The sequence below is a fragment of the Petaurus breviceps genome, unplaced genomic scaffold (assembly GCF_028583685.1).
Source record: "Petaurus breviceps papuanus isolate PSGF00001 unplaced genomic scaffold, PetGlider_PUasm1.0 90617, whole genome shotgun sequence".
Classification (NCBI taxonomy): domain Eukaryota; kingdom Metazoa; phylum Chordata; class Mammalia; order Diprotodontia; family Petauridae; genus Petaurus; species Petaurus breviceps.
The window spans coordinates 3,167,728-3,183,827 of NW_027187287.1; the positions used below are offsets into that span (position 1 = coordinate 3,167,728).

Below are 16,100 nucleotides of genomic sequence, written 5' to 3' on the forward strand. Positions count from 1 at the left end.
CAGTTTGTACACGGTCACATTCCTGTCTGCCCTAGATTCTTAATTTGGGCTGATCCTGGCTCCAGGTAGAAATGAATTAGGGCCTGCAGCCTAGACTCTTCCACCCATCAGAGCCAAGACTTGGTCTGGGGCTGGGCTGTTCCTCTAAGACATGGACCAACGGATGTCAGAGGTGAGTGGGCTGCTGCAGAGGGGACTGGACCGAGGAGGAGGACAACTTGGGGAATGGGGGAGGGGTCTTCGTCTGTAAGATAAAGCCTGGTCCCTGAGCTGGATGGCTCCTCGCTTCTGCATTTGTCCCTCACAGAAGCCGTGTCTAATGGAAACAGCAAGGGACCCAGCTCTGTTGCCAACTTTTCCTCCAATTGGCTGGGTATAGTTCAGAGCAAGGCATTTCCCCTTCTGGTGTCTCTGCTTTCCCATATGCCCAGTGGGCACGAGCATACAGATGGATGCGCAGCATCCCAGGCTCTGTCAGCATAACAGCATTCTCTGTGTACCCTGTTGCTCCTCTCCTTCCTCTTCTGCTTCTTTGGGGCCCTTCTCCCCTCTTTTTTGGGGGGAGCTTAGGTCTAGAGTTTTCTTGAGATCTCCATCCATTCACAACCCCCCATTCCCCAACACACATACACACCTTCATTTGGGATTGCTGCCCAGGCCAGTGGAATGAACAATTAAAGCTCCCTTGTCCCCAATTGGTTTGTGGTATTAAAAACTAATTGCGATCAGCCCTGGTTGTCATTTCTACCTGATAAAACATCACTTTTATTGATCTCACTCACCCAGCTATCATTTATCATGTTTCAGCATTCCACATAATGGTTCATTTGTCTTGATCAAAGTGTAGTCTTATATTTTTAACCCCTTGGGCTCCAAACCCATTTGTACTCTCGCTTAGCCTATCCCCCCGAATTCCATGCCTCTACCCTTCATCAAGCCCTTTCTCTCTGTGGTATCCCACAAGAATGGGATTGGGGGTTGTTAGAAGTGGCTAAGGTCCGTTGGAGAAAGTGTGAGCTGGAGGGAAAGAAGAACAGCCAAGGGGAGGAGAAGAGAGAGTCAAAGAACACAGAAGGACTGGAATACAAGGAATCTTGTAGGGCACTGAAGGGCAAATCTGAGTCCAGTAATGGTGGGAATAGCTGGAGGGAAAGCAGATGTCACTGGGAAAATGGGTGTGTGTATGGGGCAGAAGGCCCTGTCTTTTCCACTACAAAGCACATCAGATGGGTTTCGACCTTCAGCATTTTGCAGTATTTCATAGAAGAGTGAAACCTAATGAGGAAAGAAGAAAGAGGTCTGTGCTGTTGGCTTTGGCACTGACTTGCTATGTGACCTTGGGTGAGTCATTGGCCTTCTTGAGGTTTCACATTTCCAAAGGATTCAAAGCTTAAAAGAATACTAGACTTTCTCTAGGTTGCTCTCATTTTATACCAATATGTCCTTTCAGGCAGAAAGGAAGTAGAAGGACCTTGTTCCAGCACTATATCTAGCAATTTTTGTGCCTGGGGCAATATAAACTATGCCAAGGTGAGTGGCAAGAAACAAGCCCTTGAATCAACATTTTAAGCCAGGTCACCCTTGTCTGACACATCCAATACTGTGAGGCAATTGGAGGTGGATGTTGGGGAGGAGCTCACCTGGTGTATGGCCATAAGGGGAGGAACTTCAATGGAAGTGTCCTATTTTAACTGATTCTTTTTTGCAACCTAGGTGCTAAGCTTTGTTTCTACTCTGCTGAACAAGTGCAAAGACATTTTCAGCAACTTCTAAATTCCTGCCCTGCCACAAAGCCCTTGGCTCCATGCCCTAGTTATAGCTTTAACTCCTGCCTGACTATGTTTTCTCAAAAGTCTTACTCACCTGTCGCTTTTGCCACATTACCTCCCTTTAACCTATCCTTGTTGATATTGTTTTCCCTAATTATTCTGTCCATGTCTTATCTGCTAGACCAGGGCTTCTTAAACTTTTTCTACTTGCTTCCGTGCTTCTTAAACTGTGCGTTGTGACTCTAGGTGTGGATATTGGGCTGGTAGAAGGAACAGAGCTTTCAAGCACTTTCAGGGATAGTACTTTATAAACTGGAAAGCACTGGCAATAATTAATTATGCCTCTTGTTGGAATATTCATATTACGCCCTACTAGTGAGTCTGGTGTGTTTCCTGGGTGCCCATTTGATACAATCAGATTTTAAGGAGTGTGGGAAATAGACTAAAGAAGAAATGTAATTCTGGCCTCTAAGCAGCTTCCAAATGTCCTTTTCTGGCTCAATAGGGAGGCTTCTTCTTGCTCCAACTTTCAGGAATGTGATGGAAGCATGAATGGTGGATGAGGAGTGGTTTTTTGTTTTGTTCTGCTTTTTAGAGGGGTGGAGGCTGGGCGATTGGAGTTAAGTGACTTGCCCAAGGTCACACAGCTAGCTACTATATCACCTTGCTGCCCCACTGCTAATTAATATGGGAGCCAGTTTGCTCCTCTTTGGGCAGCCTGGTGGTCTTCCACTCCTGAGGGCGGTGCCAGACATAGTGCAGATGCCCAATCAACTTTAGCCTTACTACAACTCAGAACCCTTGAACTTGAGCGTTCTACCAGCCTCTGCCTCTCCCAATAGCAGGGCTTCCTGGCATGTATCACCACATTTGTCTCTTCTGAGTATAATCTTACACATAAAAGGTGCTTGATAAATGTTACTGGACTAAGTCCTGGGACTCCTGGAATTCTCCCAGAGCTGCAACCATGATAGGTGCAGGTTCTTGCTCATTAGGCAAGCGCTCTTATAAGCACTTCCTCCCACTTATTCTCTCCTCACTTTCTCTAAGCCCCATTGCTCAGATGCAATGGTCGTCCAGTTGGAACAAACTGGGCCAACAAATGGGCAACTGAATGGGAAACAGTGGTGCTGAGAGTGAAGGGTGGTCTCCATTCAGCAATCCAGCTGGTGACAATTCCGTTTGGACTGCCCCTGAAAGATTAGGCTGAGCCAGACATGATTAATTCTGTCATCCAAGCTCAGGCCGGTCATTTTGATTCATTTGGCAAAAACACACAGTTCAGAGAAATAAGGTCCATGCCTGTGTGTCCCTGAGAATGCTTGGGAGTGAATGTACACATACCTAAGCTTCATACGCATGTACGCCAGATGACCTGAACAACGTTTCATATATTTATTCATAAGCCAAGTTATCAATAAAAAATTAATACTAAAATGCCTTTACATAGTTTGCTGTTCATAAAACCTTTGTTTTGTTTTTGTATTTTTAGTGTTTACATTGAAAAAAAATTCCAACCATCATCATACTTTACACATTTACAATAATACCAGCTTTCACAACATTTAACCACGTTTAGAAGGGGAGGGGAATTAACGTTATTTATACAAAAGAAAGAAAGTAAGAAAGACAACAGAAAACCCAACACAAGAAGGAAAAGAAACTTCAACAAGAGGGACCAAAAAAGGGTTTTTCCCCCCCTTTCACTCAGTTCTTCTGTACTTGGGGCTTAAAATAGCTTTAGATTCTAATTTTAGCCAACAACATTGTCCTCACTTTCTCTTGTCATTTAATCACTTTTTCTTCACTCAATATCCTTGTATGTTTTCAGACTGAAAAAGTGGAACTTTCAATGGAGGTGTGGGGTGAAGGAGTGAGCTAGTCTCTGATTGAACCGCATCAGTTTTCTCAGCTCAAAAAGAAGGACCCCCAGCTACTGGGCTTGGAGGAGGTTGCTGCCTTTGACTTTAGCAACCAAAGGAGAAAACCACAGATAGCAAATATTGTACTCATGCCAAGAGACAGAAGAAGACTGAGGCATTGGGGGAAATCCCCAAATAAATAAAAAGGCCCTTCCTCCCCCAAACCTTCTGCCATTGTCCTCTGATCCAGGGTCACATTGCCTGGAAACTAGAAGCGATAAGGCATAGATAGGGGTCAGGCTGCCTCTTGGGACACCAGAGATTCCTTGAAACCCATCGATTAATTTCTCATTCTTTTAAGGAAAGGAAGGTTAAGAGGTGAGGGATGGGGATATAGATGGGGTGGAGAGAGGGAGATTAGCAGTGGTTAGGCAGGAATCAGTGAGATGGAAGACCTGAGCCGTGAAGCAGAAATCTCATTAATGTCACCTTTAGGAGTAAGTTCTAAAGGATTTGACTGTGGCACCTACTAGTTTCAGATATTTTGGTACCTGCTCTTATTAGAGGATTTCTTTAAGAAGGCTCATCCTAAGAATAGGAAAACTGCTTAGTGATAGAACCCAATGGTTCAAATAAGGGTGAGGGCAGGAAAGGAGGCTCTATAAGGTGGTGGACCAAACTGGGGCCCTTCTCACCTGTCCCCTTTACCTCTCCCCTCTGGTCCAGCCATTCAATAATTGCCACCTCAGGAGGCATAGAAGCCCAGCGAGTTTGTACTATCTGTCTGAGACCAGTAGAGTACATGTAATATGCTCTAAAAGCATCAACTCAGCATCATCAAAATCAATTGCTCAACTAGAAAATAAAGAGGAAAAGGGCCCAAATATTTCTGGATTCGATGATCCCCAAGATCTCTTCCAGTTCTGACAAGTTTTTTTATGATTTTTCCTAAAAGAATATTGCTGTTCAGTTCTCAGACAGTTCTGGACAGCTTCAATCTCTGGAGTCATTGTGCTACCCTTTACAAGAATGTAAGTTCTTACCTTGTCTTATTAATACTAGGGCATAGTACTCTGGAGCCCAAGGGATGAACTGATTTTTAAGTCAAGAGGAGAAAAAATCAAGAAAGGGTATTAGGCATCATGTTGAGTGAATCTTAGAGAGGGAACTGAAATACCACACAACAAGGCCACAAAAATTTGAACTGTTTACTAAACAATGGTCCAGTCTGGAAGGCTCACATTCCTTTTTGGCAGCTGCTTTCACTGCTCTTCATCTGTCTACATGATGAAGGCTCTGGGAGACCAGGGGCCCACATGATGCAACCAATGTCCAGAGATCACTTAGCCCACAGCCTCTACTTCCATCTCCATCTCCACCCACCCAACCAAAGGGAAACAAAAAAACCACCACAGGGAAAAAAAAACAAAAACAGGTAATCAAAGAAGGCAACTGATACCCAAAGCCCAAGCACCAAAGGGAGAAGGCTGGAAGGGGAAGGATGGGACTTGATTTCCTCCTGAAAAGAATGTGCTCCAAAGAGCTCTGTTTGATTGTCCTCCACACAGGCCCCATCTAGGTCAGAGGCGGACAGTATTCAACACACCTGCCCAGGGGTGTCACAGAGAGGGCTCCCTGGCCATGGACAGGCCAGGAGGTCAGATAGGGCATTGGGGGTGGGGGGTGGGGATGGGGGTAAAAGGAAGTGGCAAGGTGATGGGGAGGGCATTTTCTCTGCTTTGGTTTGCTCTTTTATTGTCTGATGTTTTCATGGAAAATCATTTGACTTTAGATGTGAGGTGGGGAGAGAGAAAGAAGCAGCCATGTGGTCCTGTGGCCATGCCGCCCACCAAAAAAGCCATGAAGGTCATGTGGCATGATTCTGGGGCTATGGTTGGGATGGGTACATGAGGGATTAGGTTAGAGAGAAGTTTCCTTCCTTCCTTCTTCCTCTTCCTCTGCGCATTGGAAAAAGCGAATCTGTCCCAGCTTCCTATGCTGCAGCAGCTCAAACAGGGGGCTGAGGATGAAAGGAAGGAACCTGAAAAGGGGAAATCTGCCTTATTCTTCTCAAACTGAGGAAGGGCTATCTATCACAAGAGAGCTAGAAAGAAGGAAAAGGTAGATCTATCTCTGCCTGAGTTACCGAGAACTGAGGTATAATTTTCATACATCATCACTGTTTGTTTGCAGGGTTTTTGACTTGAAAAATAAAACTGAGGTGCTAGGTTGAGGAGGGGACTGCAGAGCTGCCTAAGCCAGTGTAGGGGTCAATTTTTGGTGTTCCTTGTATGGATATTGACAAGTTAATGGGAAGGGACACCAGTTGGTGGAGGAGGGGGAGGCCTGAGCCTCTTTTGTCCTGGATGGACAGCAGGTACCTAGTCTCTCCTGGGCTATGGGGGCTGTGAAATGGGGACAAGGGAACATGGAGTCAACCATGGAAAACTGAACTAGGAAAGAACTTGCAATATACAGAATGAATAAAATGAAAAGATGACCTTTTCTTACTTTCTCTCACTTTTTAACCTCATTTTACAGATTTCTTTTTTAAAAAATAGAGGTAAGATAAATATGGCTGTTATCCCCCACTCCCAGCTCCTCTCTCCAAGGGATGAGGGACACAGTTGATACTGATATTTAGAATAATTTATAATCTTTTTTTATGGGGGCATCTCCTCGTGCCATCCTCCCCAACACCCCCTAATTGTGTGTGTGTGTGTGTGTGTGTGTGTGTGTATTTAAAGGATGTATAAAAGGAAAGAGGCCTTGGTGTTATTTCTATCTTTGAACAGTTCCACAAGGAGGTTAGTGAATTAAAGTGGGATATCTCTCATTAAGAACACTTCACTAGAGTGCCCACAGTTGCTCTCCTGGCCCTTAACACCCCCTACCCGCCCACCCAAATGCTGCCTCTATATTTACAGATTAGCCCAGTCCTGGAGCTCAGCCAGGCTGAGAAAAAACAGTGCATTTTCAAAGAAAATTCCCAAACCCAAATCCCTCCCAACACACGCACATGTGCGTGCGCATACACACACACACACACACACACACACACACATACACACACACACACATACACACGCTCACAAAAACCTTTTTTTCTAGTTTTTTTTTCCATAAAACTTCCCCGAAGAAATACAATATTTACATAGAGAAATAAATAGACAATACACCTGATTTCTGCTTTCCCTGGTGGGAGACAGTCAGAGGTACTAGGGAAAATATGGCTTGAATTCTAATCTCTTGTGAACTGCCAATGCTGGGGAGAAAAACAGAGGTGGAAATCCACGGGTCTGTGTGTGTAATCAACTGAGGGGAATGTGGCCCTCAGTCCAGGTCCCAGGAAGGATACGTTGGGGCCTAGCAGGATCAGAGTCAGATGGGGAATTGTATTCTGAAGCCAGAGAGCTTTCTCTTTCCAGGGAAAATAATTAATATTAATAACAATAACAATAATAATAATAATAATTTAAAAAGCCTGAATCTTGCTGTGATGGGTTTTGCATATTTACTCAGACTCTCCATTTTGGAGTGCCATGTGGGGCCTGCCTTAAAGCTGTGTTGTTAGGCAGGGAGGGTCCTGACTGGGGCGTGGATGGAAGACCCCAACATTGCCAGCTGTCACAGCCTGGCTCCTCTTCCGTGATCCACACTCCTCCTCATCCCTGGGGAGGAAACTGCTCTGGGAAGCAGAGGCCATCTGAGTGGGTGGGGGTAGGTCCGGGGAGGCTCAGGGTGGAGGAGGATGAAACAAAGTTTTCAAGTTTCCAATGATTAGGGAGGTCACTGCCGTAGGGTGGGGTTTGGGGAGAGCTGTTCAGTGCACCCCCTCATGCAAAGCAGTGTCAAATTCCAGTGGTACTGCCCAGATCAGCACAGGATGGGCACACCGTCTGCTGTCACTAGGCGTCCTGTGGTAGGATCATAGGTCCCTGCCAGGTAGTAGAGGTCCTGGCGGTCCTGGTATTTCTTACTTCGGGTCATCTGCTCGTATTGTTCTCTCCCCACAACCTGGCACTTATGTGAGATGGTCTGGACATCGTTTTCATCCTCATGGCATGACTGGTACAGGGCATTCTGTGAGGGGGAGGGGACAGAAAGAGCAGGTTGGATCAAGTGCTAAGTCCCCAATGGCTGTTATTTCCTGGGGGTTTCCCCAAGTGCCAACATTCACTCCCATACAACCTTCTTGGACAACCTTTTTCCCCCAGAGGGGGGAAGTGACTTTGCTCCCCTGTAAAATAAGGGGTTGCATTAGATGACTTCTGAGATTATTTGCCACTTATCCCAGGCCAGAAAAGGGATGCAATGAAGGCCATTGCTCCCACTATGTTGTACCTCTCCTTGACTGGCACCCACCCAGCATCACTGATCCCCTAGAAAGAGGTTAACTTCTAATTTGAATTGGATTGTTGTGAACCAAAGGTGAGCCTCAAGGCATGTGGGTCATTACAATGCAAATGGAATCAATTCCTAGGCTGGAGGTAGGATTCTTCTCCAGAAGACAGCACAGTCCCCAAAGGAGGACAGAAGAATGGTGTGGGAATATGTAGAAGGCCCTAACAGACAAAATACATCCAGCCCGGGAAGGGGGGGGGAAAGGATGCCCAGATTCTCATGCTTCAAAGCACCAAATCAGCACCCAGCTTGCTCCCATGGCCTAAGAAATGGTGATACCTTAGCCCAGAGGAAGTCATCGCCCAGTGAGCTCTCAGACCCTCCCCCCAGGCTCACCTTCCCATCACTTTGTCGTTTGCCCAACTTGGTCTCCTCTGGGTGGTAGAACCATTTCACCTTCACCACCATGTTGCTACCCCAGGACTCCCACATGCTCTCAATGCGTCCGATATAGGGTAGGTTGGGCCGGCCTGCCGACAAGAAGACAGCGCAATCCCCAATGCAGAGCGTCTCCTTTCCCCGAACGATTGCCTTGTAGAACAGCTTCCTGGCCTTCCCTTTCATTCCCCGCCTCTGCACAGAGACCAAGGAAAGACTTTGAGGGATGAGAATACTCAGGAGGGAAGGAAGGTGCTAGGAATGACAAGCTGAATTGGGGAAGTGTGAGATGAGTGTGTGCAGGCAGTGCTAGGATGGAAATGCTGTGAAACATGTAACAGGAATATAGCTAGTGAGGAAACAAGGAAGAGGATAGACAGTTTGGGAAAGCTAGGACATCTGAACAGAGTGGGGGAGGGACAGGTGAAGGGGTGAGAGAGGAGGGAGGAAAGGGTGGGGCGAAGGGAAGAGACAGAGAGAGAAAAAGTAAGACTGAGAAGGGAGGCACAGAGACAGAAAGACAGACTGACAGGCACGGAGAGAGACAGAAATGGAGAACATTATTACTTGTATGTCTCTGAAGCTTTCCACTATTCTCTACCAAGAGAGGCTCACAGGCTCATGGAATTTCATGTAAGAAATCCCACACCAGCTTTCCCTCCTAAGGATGCTTTGAGGGAGAGGATTCAGGGGTTCCCTGCCTTCCAGGGTCCAGTAACTCCCACCCCTTACCTGAGTGGGATTCCCAGACCACTTCCACAGTTGCCGGGCTGGCAGGAAGGCTGAGATCTTTGGCCGATTTTCCACAGAGGGCAGCCGCTGCTTTCGGGAAAACTCTTTGGCTTTGGAGAAGCTCAGGGCCTCCTTCCGCTTCACCTTGGTCTTGCCGCTAGCCGCAGTGGCTTTGGCGAGGAAGCAGCGCTGGGGGTGAGGGTGGGGACTGCCCCCCTTCGAGCGCAGGGCCTCAGGCTGCGCCAGAAGGGCGGGCACAGGGTGGGTGAGACAGGTTTGGAGCAGCAAAGTTGAGTCTTCATCATCCGAGCTATAGGATGAGTCCTCGTTGTCTGAGGAGCAGAGGCTGGATGTGGAGATGGAGCCTGAGGATGAGGATGTGGAGGAACCAGATGAGGAAGAAGAGACAGAGAGGCGGGTGAGAAACTGAGAGGGGACGTTGCCCGCCAGTCCGTCCTCGTCCTCATCGGAGTAGGAGCTGTGGCAGTCGCTGTCACAGTCAGCCTGGCCTGCGTATTTGCGCAGTGCCAGCCCCATGGGCAGGGGGTGCACTGGAGCCCGCCCTTTTCTTTCCTTGCTGACTAGAGCCGGGTGGACATAGCCTGGGGTGGGCAAGGGCCTCCCCAGCTTGGGTCCATCATCTTTGTCGCCCATGAGCAGGGCCTTACAGTTCTTATTCTTGGGTGAGGTCACCCCTTCGTGATCCAGCTTGACCAGGAACTCCCCACCAACTTTCCGACGCCCACTCTTCTCAGCCTCCAGCCGCTCTGCCTTCTTTGCCCGAAGCAGCTTGTGGGCACCCCCAGGCAGGGCCAGCCCTGCCCCGCTTGCAAATGGAGCATAAGAGTTGGCTATGCTGCTGAAGGAGTCTGCCCCAAAGCCATTGCCAAAGACTGGGGCGGCCATGCTGTGCACGGGGAACAAGGCCTCTCGGGCTCTCAGCTTCTTGCAACTGCCATTGAGCTGGAAGAGGTTCTGCAGGACACCTGTGCTCTTGCTGCCCCCACCTCCGCCTCCTGCCAGTGCTGTCCCCTTCCTCTTAGTCTGTGCCACTGAAGACCAGCTCAACATCGGGCTGCCCCGTCGGCCCAGGAAGTGCTCAGCTGCTACCACTGGTGTCTTGGCCCCTGGTGTTAAGACATCAGCTTTACCTGTGGGATGAAAATGAGGTAGCATCGGAGAGGTCATAGCACACTTTCCTTGCTCCACCTCCCCCCTGCCAGAACATTGCTGACATTTACCTCCATACATCCCATTCCATCATCCCTCTAGTCTTTTACTAGAGCTAGTCCAGACTGGGACAGGCATTTGTGTCCCTTCAGCAAAATCTGAAAACAGCACCCTTTGGGTCTGTTGAAGGCTTTGATCCTTCATCGTTAACACAAAGGATTTGACTTATCACAAAAGAAATATTAATGTCTCGTGGAGAGGGCAATTTCTTAGGACTATATATATATATATATTATTTTTTTTTTTTTTTTTTGCTTTTTTGGAGGGGGGAAGGCAGGGCAATTGGGATTAAGTGACTTGCTCAAGGTCACACAGCTGTTAAGTGTTAAATGTCTGAGGCTGCATTTGAACTTCAGTCTTCCTGACTCCAGGGCCAGTGCTCTATTCACTGCCCACCTAGCTGCCCCTAAAAAATTGTATTTCAAAAGCATTATCTATGGGTACTCCACTATCTTATATGATAGCCTGTCCTTCCTACTTTAGGGATTCCAGCTGTTTTGGTGACCTTTTACTTCTGTACCCTAGGGATTCACAGAAGTGCTTACCCCTAGCTCCAAGCTTCAGATATTGCATTTTAGGAACTGCAGAGCAGGAATTGTGATTTGAGGCTACCTGTCTTCTAGCCCCTTTGAGGCTACCCCTACCTTCCTAAGCAGTCCCTTTTAGTTACCTGTTTTTTCTTTGCTGACAGCCTTCTTCCCCAAGTTCTTTGAGGGTTCAGGGATATCCCGTCCCTCAGGAGACAGACTGGGTGCTGTTTCACTGGGTGGGGGAGCATCGTTGGAAGATCTCTTGTTTCTGCGACAACTGCTGGACACGAGCAGGGCTGGGGAGGGTTCTGTGCCTGCAATTCAGAACCAGCAATCTCTTCATCCCAACAGACCTCCTTGTTCACCCCAACCTTGCCCATTCTTCACCCAAAACAACAGTTCCATGACTACATGATGGGAAGCTGGGGAGGGTGGAGGCAGGGCAAGACAGACACTACTTATTCCTGCCTGCACAGGATGGTGTGATAGTCAAGGTTCCTTGATGGAACCTTGATGGAACAGCATGAAGGAACTTAGTCCCCAGTTTCATGCCAGGGTCAGAAAGAACTCATCCTTAAGCAGGAGAGTGTTCCAAACAGAGGTGGGAGTCAAGTAAACCATTCCTAAGGGTTGTGGGGGGCCAAAGTGGACCTTAGGGTAGAAATGATCTCAGGTGAAGGATGACTGAACCAGATGAACTTCCCTCTGCCCTCTATGATGGAAGGGTACTTTCTAGGTCCCAAGTAGACTCACACTGGATCTTGAAGTCTGGAGGTAATAATCGAATATTGGATATGGAGATGTGGCCTGTGTCACCATCATCAAACTCAACTACCACTGAATCTAAGTCTTCTTCTTCATCACTGGAGGCACCTGTAAGTGGTGGAGATCAAACCATTAAGTCCTAGGGGCAGAGGCAGGAGAGACTGTCCAGGAATGATATCAAAGTGCAAGAGCCAGAATCCCAATTATCAAGACAGCTCTTACCCTGCCCCATCCACATCCTGCCTTCAGTGGGAATGCATAAAGTTACTATCTCTCTAAGCACCTGTAGATGTTAAATACTAGATGGAAAAGCAGATGAGAAAGGGACTAGGTAGAGAGCTGGGGTGTGTCTGGGGGCCCTAGAGGTGAGACAGAGTGAGGCAGGGGGCTGCCCTATGCAATCAGACGGGGATTGATGAAGGGAAAGGGCTCCCAGAGGGGCCTCTGACAAATGACACTGAGACAATTCAGCTCCCAGATCACATTCGACCTTGGAGTTCCCCACCCCCAGCCCTGGGTAACTGATGGCTTTCATCTCTTCTCACTCCTAACAGCCACTCTGCTCTCACTACAATATTATTACCATTCATCATGCCCCTTTCCCTTCCAATGTACACGCCAGATGCAAAGACCCATCCAGAGTACCATACACACACAGAATTCAGGTTTTCTACCCAGCTCTGCATAGACCCAACACCCTGATATCCACAAGGCTGAGGTCAAGCAGACACAGCTGAGAACATGCAAGCTTCCCCCTCCCAGAGTGCTGCTTTCCATTCTTCCATGAAACTGGAGCTTTGTGGATTCATCCGTTCCCAATGCCCCCCACCCCCATTCCCACATTCCCAAGTCCAGCAGGGAATGGGTCACTCTAAAGGAGAGCTAATTCACATTTAAATGTTTTCTCTATGGCAGCAGGATGAGGGCTCATTGGGTGATAATTACTCTTTTTGCTTAGCTCTGCAGCAGCAGCAGCAGGAGCCCCTCCCTTCATCCCACTCGCAGCCCCTCCCTATGGCTGCTACTCCTTACTCCACCTTTTTAATGGGGACATTCAGAGCAGATTTTCTCATCTTGCTCCTGTATAAGCAGGAATATGTCCCTGCCAGCCAAGAAATTCCTTGGCTTTCTCTCTTCTCAGGTCTGCAGCTGGACCAGCCTCAGCTCAGAATACTGCTAGGGGATGGGACTAAGGGCCATAGGTAGAGGTATAAGGGGTGGGTGGGTGGCCGGTAAAAGGTATAGTTACAATGGGAAATGTCATAAGGTTCTTGCATGGGAGGCAGAGGAGAGAAGATGTTCAAGGAACACTGGAAGAGATGTGATACTGGGGAAATGGGGCTGAAGGGGGACATAACTTGGACAGGGGAGATTGGGTTTCTAGATGTGGAATGGTAAGGTGCCATATAATAGAAGGGACATTAGAACTTGGGTTCTACTCCTGAGTTGGCAACAGCTAATTATGACCTTGGGTGACTCATCTCCTCTCTAAGCCTCGGTTTCCTCATGTCTAAAATGAGGGAATTGGACTAGATTTTTCTTAAGGTTCCTCTCAGCTCTAAAATTCTGTGACTGTATCCCCATGTCAACTTGTCTGTCATTTCCAACCAGCACTGAAAGGAGAAGCATCTTCTGTTGGCATTGAACCATGGTTTCCCAGGGCATTAGTCACACCATTATTAACTACCCATGGTGGAAGGAGACAGGGTATAGGAGCAGGGGGCAAGAGGAAAGGGTGGGGAGAAGCAGAATCCACACTCCTCCCACCCCATGGACTTTCTCTTCTTGGCACCTGTATCCATCCCTTCTCTCACCTTGGACCACATTGCCTGGGTACAGGCAGCGAGACTTTTGACTCCAGTAGGCACAGACCCGGGTGCCTGGTGGGAGGTAGCGACTTGATTGGGGCCGGATATCAAGGACCTGAATGGAGACAAGGGTAGGGGGGAAGAGAGATGATCTGGGTTAGGAGAAATCCTTGGGCAGAGATCCTGAGAAAGCATTCTGAGACAGGGCTTACATTTGGAGAGGTGGCAGGCAGGGGATTTGGAGTCTCTGGAGAGACCAACCCAATAGGAGCTAAGATCACCCATTTAGACTTAAACTTCCCTACAACCTGCCCTTGGGGAAGGGAAGTGCTGATGTGTCAGGCCCTGGGTTAATGGCAAAGCTGAGATAAAGGGCTTCTTCTGGGAATAAATAAGAGGCAGAGTCCTCACTGCCACGGGGTCCCTGACCAGGAGCTATTGCTTCATTCTGACTCTGAGGGATAACAGCAGGCGGGGCACAAGACCTCCCCAGCAGAGACGAGCATGGCAGCGGAATGTGCACATTCATCTCAAAGTGAAAGACTCAGGACTCACGGCTTCCTGTAACAGCTGCTCCAGGGAGTAGATCCTTTGTCTGTTTCCTCTCTCACCCTCAATCACGATACTGTAGCTGAAAAGCAAGTTTGGAAGGAAGGAGCCGATGAAAAGAGGCCAGGGAGGAAGACCCTCCACTCACCTGAGACTGCTCCGTCCTCACCCAAGTGTGAGGGAGTGAAGGTAGGGAAGGGAAGGAGACAAGAACAAGGGCTGTTTTTCACCTGGTCTAATGCAACACTGAAAAATCACCCAGAGAAGCCCCATCCCAACCTCCAGCTGCACAGTGAATGAGAAAAGAGAGCAAGGGGCCACTGTCCTTTACCTACAAACTGCTAGGGTAGGTGGGCAAGAGCGGAAGAGGTTTCCCCTTCTCTATTACAAGCACTAAACTTGGGGAAATAAGACCTGAATTTGAACTCCAGTTCTGCTACTTATTTTAACCTAACTACCCATGGTGGGAGGAGAAAAGTCACTTCGTCTCACTGGGCCTCAGTTTCCTCCTCTGTAAAATGAGGGGGTGGACAAGTCGGTCTCTACAGTTCCTTCCAATTGTGTCTCTATGACCACTGTTCCCAGTCCTCCTCAGTGGGGCAGCCTGGCTTTGCTAGCTCTAGGGTCTCCTCCTAAACACTGCTTTCTCTTCCTGACACCACCCCTCCCCCATCTACCTTCACAGCTCCCTTTCTGAGCGAGGGGGAGGGGTGGCCACCCTTACATGTCAGGAGGCTGCAGGGTTTTCACACTGCCAGCATACAGCAGGCTGTCCTCCTTGGGGATGAGTATGTGTAGGCCATCCTGGAGATCTTCTTTGTGGATGGTGCATGACTGGACTGAAGGAAGATGCAGGGCATTAGTCACACTTACGTTACTTATCCACCACCCATCTCTCTTTTTTCCTTTTTTTTTTGCTTTTTGGAGGGAGGAGGGCAGGGCAACTGGGGTTAAGTGACTTGCCCAAGGTCAGTGTTAAGTGTCTGAGGCCCAGTTTGAACTCAGGTCCTCCTGATTCCCAAGCCAGTGCTCTATTCACTGTGCCACCTAGCCACCCTCACACCCATCTCTTTTTAAGATTAGGGTCTCACAAGTACAGATTCCCATGAGAGAGGGTAGGAAACTATGTGGAGATCTTGAGCAGCCCCTCAGAAGACAGCTGGTGGGACCTTTAAGAAAACTTGCCAGGAAAGGCAATTGGATGCTGTTGCCCCCACCGAATTCCTACGTGGCCTGTAAGCTTTTGGCCTCCAGAAGAGACCCCGGGATGGTATGTGTGGGTGAGGACCAGTGCTTGCTCTCCTCCCTATTCCTATTCTATCCCCACCACCCACCACTACCCCTACCTTTACCAAATTCCTCCAAACCAATACTACATGCATGGGGGTAGGGGTAGGCTCTTAGACTGTGCTACTGAGCGGGGATGGATTAACTCACCATGAGCAATGCCCTGGTCTCCACTCAGCGTGCCATTCTCTTCCTCTGAGAAGCTGCTGTTATCATCAAACTCAAAGTCATCCTCCACTGCAAAGCTCTCCAGCAGCCGGCTCACTGCCCGGCCCTTCCCCTAGGAGGATGACGTGCTCAGACCCATGGGCACTCCCTACATGTTGCCCATGGGCATGGATCTTCCTCCCCTGGATTCACTGGTCTCCCCCATCCCAACCCAGGACTTCTGAGGGTCCTGCTCAGATGAGATTTAAGAAGATCTCATTCATTCTCTTTCTTGCACTATTGGTACAATTGGGGGATGGAGAAAAATGGGGGACTTCATGTTTGGGGCTGGAGTTGAGGAATAGATTTACTTCTGCATAGCTGCTTGGGCACCAAACCAACCCCACCTTGCCTCAGTGCCCAGGGACAAACTGGGGTTGGTTCTTTCCCTTAGGAGCACTGGCTTTACCCTCCTTCCAGTGGAAGAAAGGAAAGAAGGAAGAGAAGGAAAGAAGGAAGGAAGGAAGGAAGGAAGGAAGGAAGGAAGGAAGGAAGGAAGGAAGGAAGGAAAGAAGGACGGAGGAGGGAAGAAGGGAAGGGAGGGAGGAAGGAGGGAGGGATGAAAGGAAGGAAGGAAGG

General features: G+C 48.5%; 1 protein-coding gene across 1 annotated transcript in view; it reads right to left on the reverse strand.

Annotated features, from left to right (window-relative positions):
• Window positions 1–3,142: 3,142 nt before the first annotated feature.
• The window catches only part of BAHCC1 (BAH domain and coiled-coil containing 1), a 179,919-nt gene continuing 166,961 nt past the window's right edge, over window positions 3,143–16,100 (reverse strand). Inside the window, exons 20-28 of the mRNA XM_069064081.1 lie at window positions 15,465–15,594; window positions 14,752–14,866; window positions 14,034–14,109; window positions 13,485–13,593; window positions 11,659–11,778; window positions 11,046–11,219; window positions 9,146–10,296; window positions 8,372–8,608; window positions 3,143–7,714 (exon numbers count right to left, since the gene is read on the reverse strand). Of these exons, the coding sequence (XP_068920182.1) occupies window positions 7,508–7,714; window positions 8,372–8,608; window positions 9,146–10,296; window positions 11,046–11,219; window positions 11,659–11,778; window positions 13,485–13,593; window positions 14,034–14,109; window positions 14,752–14,866; window positions 15,465–15,594 (2,319 nt within the window). The 3' untranslated portion in view covers window positions 3,143–7,507. The remainder of the gene's footprint in view (window positions 7,715–8,371; window positions 8,609–9,145; window positions 10,297–11,045; window positions 11,220–11,658; window positions 11,779–13,484; window positions 13,594–14,033; window positions 14,110–14,751; window positions 14,867–15,464; window positions 15,595–16,100) is intronic.